The sequence below is a fragment of the Phalaenopsis equestris genome, unplaced genomic scaffold, assembly GCF_001263595.1.
Source record: "Phalaenopsis equestris unplaced genomic scaffold, ASM126359v1 Scaffold000428, whole genome shotgun sequence".
NCBI lineage: Eukaryota > Viridiplantae > Streptophyta > Magnoliopsida > Asparagales > Orchidaceae > Phalaenopsis > Phalaenopsis equestris.
In genome coordinates this window covers 5,297,070-5,304,484 of record NW_018164869.1, presented here as the reverse complement: position 1 = coordinate 5,304,484, position 7,415 = coordinate 5,297,070, and the positions used below count along the sequence as shown (strand labels likewise).

The 7,415-nt window shown below is 39.6% G+C and overlaps 1 protein-coding gene across 1 annotated transcript in view; it reads left to right on the top strand.

The window, feature by feature from the left end:
• LOC110027597 (vacuolar fusion protein CCZ1 homolog B) overlaps positions 1-7,415 on the top strand; it is a gene marked incomplete at its 5' end in the record, with an annotated part of 56,329 nt that overhangs the window by 24,007 nt on the left and 24,907 nt on the right. The window contains 1 exon segment of the mRNA XM_020729094.1: positions 726-819. Within this exon segment, the coding sequence (XP_020584753.1) occupies positions 726-819 (94 nt within the window).

Genomic DNA, 7,415 nt, shown 5'->3' with positions numbered 1-7,415 from the left:
TATATATATATATAATGGGGTTTGGGTGTCGGATTAAAATTCAGAGGTATATGCCAATTTTGTGATTGGGAGACATAAATAGAGGACTGATAATTGCGGAGTTATTGTATAGGGAAAGTATCGGATGAAAGCAACAAAAATTAAATTGGAGGCTAATATCACCAGACTATTTGATTACAAGCAAACAATGCCATACTAGGATAGCGGTTATAAGAATAAGGTTAAATACTTTTAAATTTATACTTTGTTTTAAAATACCCTCACAAACTATTTTAATACAAGCGTGTTATAGGTGTATTTACATGCAAACAACACAATTCTTATGTATTTACAAATCTAACTGTTAAACTTTGATATTTACATATCTAGCTCTTCAATGCTAAAATCACTTCAAAATATATGCATAAAAAGGTGGATTTTTCTTTAGAAATTTTAACATTAGTGGTATTTTTGACATGACTTCAAAGACTTGGGTGTTATGTAAGTTAATATCAAAGTTTAGATGTTAGATATGTAAATACATAAGAATTTTATGGTATGTATATAAATCCCCCTTCTTTTATTTTTATTTGAGTTTCGAAAACATCCTATACGTCAAAAAGATGCTGTTCCTGTTGGTATTGGCATTTCTATTCCTCCATTTTTACTGACTTTCTATGAACTACTTTTACTGTGTTATCACATCTTTCATGTGATAGTAAGGCACTTAACCAAGCTTTATACAGAATTTTTTCTCCAGAGGCAGCTTGCGAAATCATAGAGGCAGAAAGGCACTCACATGTGTTCTATGAGGCGGAGCCAGATATGTGGATGATTATGGTATCATATATCCATCTCTTGATACCGAGTGTTCCAAGTATTATGCATTAGTCATCTCATGCTAGATATTCCAACAAAATATGCTTTCCCTGTTTTGTCATACCATGTTTCTCGGCTGTATAGGTTGCAGACTTGCAGCAATACTATCCTGTCTTCGTTTGGTTGTTTTTGTCAAATTTGGATTTGGTTTCATTTTATTTGTTTATTTTGCTGATGGTAAAAAATTTTGAGGTGTATTAATGTTGATCAAATTCATGCATAGATGAATTCTGCTAAAAGATGACAGCTTGTTCGCTCATTGGTTGCAAAAGAAGATGAGAGTTCTTCAATCGGTGGGCTCAATAATTGATTCTCTTAAAAGATCCCCAGTAACTTAGATTATTTCCTATTTGCTATGAGTTTGTAGTGCCTGTTCGGAGCAAATATGCGATTTATTTTATACATCCAACTCCTAGGATCTGTTTCCAGAATGTGAACTAGTTGCAGCAAATAGCCTCTACCTTTACTTCATTTCTGAACCAATGCTCTAGTTGGATGCCCAACAGGCTGGAGTGTGCTTCTTAATGAATAGTTCAGATCATATTTCATCTTGTCCAACTAGCTCTTTACAAGTTTGTGTTATCCTTAGACGCTGTTCTTTGATAATATCTATGGAGTTTCAAATTTGAACGAAAGATCTAAGCTTAGGATAAAATTATTGATTCATATGCAGATATGTTCTAAAATACATCAAATAAAACTGAGGTTGTCGTAGTTCAAAACAGCAAGGTAATGGTTTCCCAGGTTTCGAACAGCAACAAGTAGCAGATATCGATGTGACACGGCTGTTCAGGATGATGACAACAAGAGGGAAGAATATGAGTGCAGATTCTGGAAGATAGCAGCAAGTGAGAAGGTGAGGAGCGGCTGGAAGAGCTTGGAGAACAACATGCTTACTGATTTCCGGTGGACGGCAGCAAGGGGAAGGGCTTGCGGCAAGGCAGCAAGTAGGAATGAGAGAAAATAGGTGGTTGGGCAGCTGGACTGCAGGAAAGATAGCCGAGAACGGCAGTTCGGTGGCTGAAGCGAGGAGGACGGATGGTGGCTGCGGAGGGAAGGTTGGGGCGAGCAAGTAAGTCGATGATAATCACCACCACGGAACGAGATACAACCGGAGCATCACTCGACTTGAATATTGTCCTAAAAGGGAAGGACTTGAAGACACCGGCGGTTGTCTGGACAGAAAGCTCATAAAAACTAACTCCACAACATAAAATAAAACATATAGCCTTGGGTAAAGAAGAGTGGCCCCCATCCAATGGGCGACAACCCCAAGCACCAAAATTGATCACTCAACTAGTGGTTTGTTTGAAACAAATGATCCCGGACGGCCCATGCGATCTTGTGGGAGTTTCGTTCCAAGTCGAGAGCATCCCTCTTCTGCATCAGTCTCCCGGGATTGGAGAGCTTCGACCTCATTCTTCTAAGCTTCCGTTAGCACGTTGAAGGCGACGAAGTTGCTATAACCCCCCAGGGTCACTTGGATACTACTGTTAGTTTCACTGGCTTGAAAAGCTTTCCCCACTTGCAACCAGTGACCCATACCGACCCAATTTTCAGGATGAAACTACGTAACTGAATTGGACACGTGCGTATCTATTTTTGAATCCTCCCAAATTAACCTTAGGTTGACTCAACCCGATTTGAAGTGACGACAACCAGAATCTCCCTGAATAGTGGCAACTTTGCCGGTAAGCTGTCAAACAAAATGTCTTGAAACTCTCTATATAGGCTGCCCTGTGTGCAACCGACTCTTTTGTCTTGCGGTCCTCTGTCATCACCAAGACTGATTCTTCCGCGCTCCTCTGCTGGCAAGAGCACCTGTAATCTCGAACTTCATAGAAGTTAAAATGATTGTGTTTGCCATCTTTGTTGAACAAGTAGGTGTTCCCGAACCCATCATATTGAATCAAATAATCAAATTGTTACAGTCTCTCCAACAAAAGTTGATAGACATCTATCGACACCACGTCCCACCATTCATGATCATTTAGCTGGTTCTCAATCAAAAATTCCATGAGACACCTCCATTTAATACTCACCCTACTCTCCTTCAACCATTTCAGGGAATGCAGTTAGGAATACCTCTTAGTCACACGGCTTTAATTTGTCCACTGTTTATGTGGACGTCATGTTTTTACTATTCCCTCTATTAATAACGAGATTGTATACCTTTCATTTCACGGTCCAACGAGTGTAGAATATATTATGGTGAAACCATTGTTGCTTCCTCAATGCCTCACTTGGAAGGACTCATCGAACCACAAGCAACTCGCTCTCATCTAGTCTAAACCGGTACTAATCATTTTTATTAGTTTCTTCCTCGTTGCTAACTTTTTTCACTGCACCCCGCTCGGTGAAGTACACAATTCGACTTGTCAGGTAACTGAAGGTGATGTGCCCCAAATCCATGACTTCTGCAACATTTTCTGGCTGAGACTGTATATGACATGCTACTCTTCTCAGGCTTCTTATTCTGAGTGATCCTATCCTTATCTTGACTAGTTTTCTTAATTCCCTGAGGTGTGCTCCTGCTGATATCTCCAACTGCGGGTGGTCTCCTGAATGGTTGCGGTTGTCTGCTCTGCTTCTGTTATCTTTTCACTTTTAATGCTAAAATTTACACTTCTCTAGTATCCAATAGAGTTACATTTGGACTGCATTTGTTGATGGCGGGCTTTAGACCTATCAAATACTTGACTTTGGTGCAATTCTCTCGGTTTTATAGATTACATTTCAGCTGGAGCTGCATAAACTGTTGTGTACTCCACCGATAGCTCCTTCTACTGCAGATAGTGAAGCTTCAAGAAAAAATCCTGGTGGTAGTTTGGGGATAGGTGCTATCGCTTCATCACCTTCATTTTCTCCCAAGAAGTGATTTTGTCGTACCCTTCTCTCTATCCTTCCCTCTTCAGGTTCTCCCACCACAAAGAACCATTTTTCTTCAGCTTGATTGCGGTGACTTTCACTCTTTTGTCATCAGCCACCGCCTTGTATTTAAAGATTCACTCAACCATTTGCATCCACTCGAGGACATCATCTGAATTCATTTTCCCCTCAAATTTAGATAGGTTTATCTTTATCCTCAGTTCTCTCTACCCTTCAATAGGCAAGTCATCTCTATATCTTTTAGCAGGCACTCCTTTTATGTATCTTCTAAGAGGCGTCTCATCTTTGTATTCTCTAACTGCTTCTCATCTCTTTATTCTTCAGTAGACACCTCTTCTTTAGGCTTTCGTTGATATTAGGCCAAAACGTTGTGGCTTGTCTTCTTCTCCTTATGGAAGGGATTCAAGTCTTCTTCTTGCTATCTTTCATGGATTTCACTGTTATGATCAACGATGATGCCGCTCCGGGTCATTTCCTCAATGGCATTGAACCGATGCCGTTTTATATCGTCCATAATACATTCATGATCTGATTCCGACAATTTTCTCCTGGGGGGTGTCGTTAAGATTTTGGGCGTAGGTAAGTGGAAATAGGTGTGTTGAGCGGAGGCAAAAGAAAAATTTTAGGGGGGTGATATGGGGGATGCTAGAAACTCTAGAATAAAACTAGAGTTAGGCTAGCTCTGATATTAAATAATGCCAGAGTTAACTAACAATAATGGGAAAAATAAATATTATTATTGCAATCAAATTTAAAATTACAACCCAGTAATTGAAAATTGGAACTAACAACACACACGACACACAACACCCAACTATGGTTGGATCAAGGGTGATGGAGGGTGTCAGTGAGGGTTTGGAAGGTGGTGGGATAGTGGACAAGGTGATCAGCAAATAGAAAACAACAAAGTAATTGTTTTTTGGGTTCCTTACAGCAAGCACATAACAAATATCAACATGGCATGGTTGTCCGGGACGAAGTCAATAAAAGAGGGAAGGGTATGGGTGCAGATTCTGGATGATGGCAGCAAGTGGGAAGGTGAGAAGTGGCTGAAAGAACTTGTGGAACAACAGGCTTACTCCTTTCTGGTGGATGGCGGCAAGGGGAAGGGTGTGCGGCAAGGCAGCAGGCTGAAATGAGGGAAATAGGTGGTTGGGTGACTGGATTGCAGGAAAGACGACCGAGAATGGCTATTCGGCGGTTGCAACAGGGAGGAAAGACAGTGACTGTTGAGGGAAGGTTGCGGTAGATGGGGAAGTTGAAGATGATCACCACATCGAAATGAGATACAATCGGAACACCACTCGCCTTGGATACAACCCCTAGAAGGAACTGACTTGGATCCACTTCTTTGAAAAGTCGCAAGTTTTTCCTTCTTTGTATATTTTTTTGTTGCGATCCACTTCTTTGTTCCACACGAAAGAGCCCTGATTCTTCTTAATGGATCGTCTCCTTGTCATCACGTATAACTCCTGAGCCAATAGTGTCCCTTTTACGAAGTCCACACGTAAATCCCGAATTTCTCTGTTGTCTTAGCCTTTGCACTACTTACTCTTCTAAATTGCGTGAAGCCTTTGCATGTTCTCCCCACACCAAGCTGAAATCTTCTTTTCCCTGTTCGGCTGCCTCTCTTGTTTCTCTCCTCGTACCGACCCACTCTACACTAACCCTCTTCTCAGTCTCCTTGCTCAGTCCTTCACACGACCATAAATGAAAAGTTTTACCAGTTGGAAGAAAACAACCTTCTATTGGAATCTTACTCAACCGAAACCGCATCTTCGAAGCTCATCGTTTCTTCACACGGCGCGCCTATCTGTAAGCCTTCCAAAGCTCTATGCCTCTACTTTGATTCTCGCGCATGAGAACTGGCTGCCACAACTTTCTTGCACCAAACCCTCATGTGATCTCTGTCGCACGCAAATTCTTCTGCCTCGCTTTACGGGAGGCCATAAATCTCTATCCACTCGCAAACCATAGAAACTCTCTTCTTCCTAGTCGCACTAAGGAGCTTTGTTTGCTGAACCAGAGTCACTTCTTCTTTGTGCCCTTCTACTTAAGCCTGATCCTAAAAGCTAAGCCCAATTGCACATACTCAGCTCGACCCATCAAACCTTTTGCCTTGCCCAAGCCATTTCATTGCTTATTTTGTTTTCTTTATTTTTCTTTATTTTTTTTTAATATTGTGTATTGTAATATAAAAAGAAAAATCTGGGTTGTACTTTTATTTTATTTTATTGTCGTCATTGCCACCTTAACATTGTCGAAGCTCGAAAGTTATAACACGTTGGGGCAATAGGGTCATTTCTGAAAATCTCCATTCGATAAGAGCATGAGTACTCATCGATAGGATTTAAGTACTGTTCAAAAAAATAGTGAATTGGTTTTGCAGAGTCTTTTTAAAATTGAGATTTTAAAATATTCGTGATTAGGAAACACGAGTACCCGTCTTTGTGAATTAAGTACCGTACCAGGAAAAGGAAAGTACCTCCAGGGGAACTCTTCTTGCGAGTTGACATTTTTTGTAGGTATATTGGAGACCCATTATGCCTTTTGAGATCACGGATTAAATGTTCTATTTTGCTCCCCAGTCGCAGTGTCCACGACACTGACAAGCGGGTCTTGAGACAGTTGAGAAGGACGACATTCTTCTGTTTCCTTAAACTAGAGTTGACGTCGGGAAGCTGTCAAAATTTTTGGTGATTTAGAATTGTAATCAATTTAAAATATTTGAAATTTTGAACTTTTAAAATAAAATAAAATGGGACTCGATTGAATTTTAAAATGATATGAAAACTCAAGCTTTTACAATTTAGGCTCCTAGGAGTTTAAAATATCAGAGATATGAGTTTTTAGAATTTAGGTTGTTAAGGTTTTAAGATTTTTTAAAGTTTTGGCTTTATAAAACAGGTTGCTAGGGCTTAAAATTACTAAAATTTGAATTTGGGCTCCTAGGGGACAAAAAGTAATTCAAATTTGAGGCCTTTTGAAATTTTAAAATCTCGCTACCAGATTTGCAAGACATTTGCAAGCGAATAAAAAATAAATTTTTTTGGAGCCCAAAAATTTAATTTTGCATGCACTACAATAAAGAGAATGTTTTAAATCAAAAGTTGTCTTGAAATTTGTACAGACAAACCACGATATTTCAAGTAATCATGCAAGTGTTGTTAAAATGTATGCAAATGGCTAAAATATCACATTATGCTTTAAAGGTCATAAAATACTATTATCATATATATGTATATATATGTATATATGTATGTATGTATATATATATATATATATATATATATATATGTATGTATGTATGTATGTATGTATATGTATGTATGTATGTATATATATACACTCTCTGTCTTAAGTGTAGGGTCAGTATGTATATGTATGTATGTATGTATATATATATAATATATATATATGTATGTATGTATGTATATCGCTCATCTTCATCTTCTTTCTGGCCGCTGCAATGATGGACTTCGATCCCAGGGTTTACGAGAACGTCAAAACTACTTACGATGTCGGCGGCGGTCGAGAGCTCTGCTAGGTTTCTGTCGCTCCTCATCATCTGCTTCGTCCCGACGTGCTGACGGCCCTCGTCTACGTCGCACGACACGACTGGATCGTCCCGACGTTAACTTCTCTTGAAAATCTCAGCAGGAGGAGCC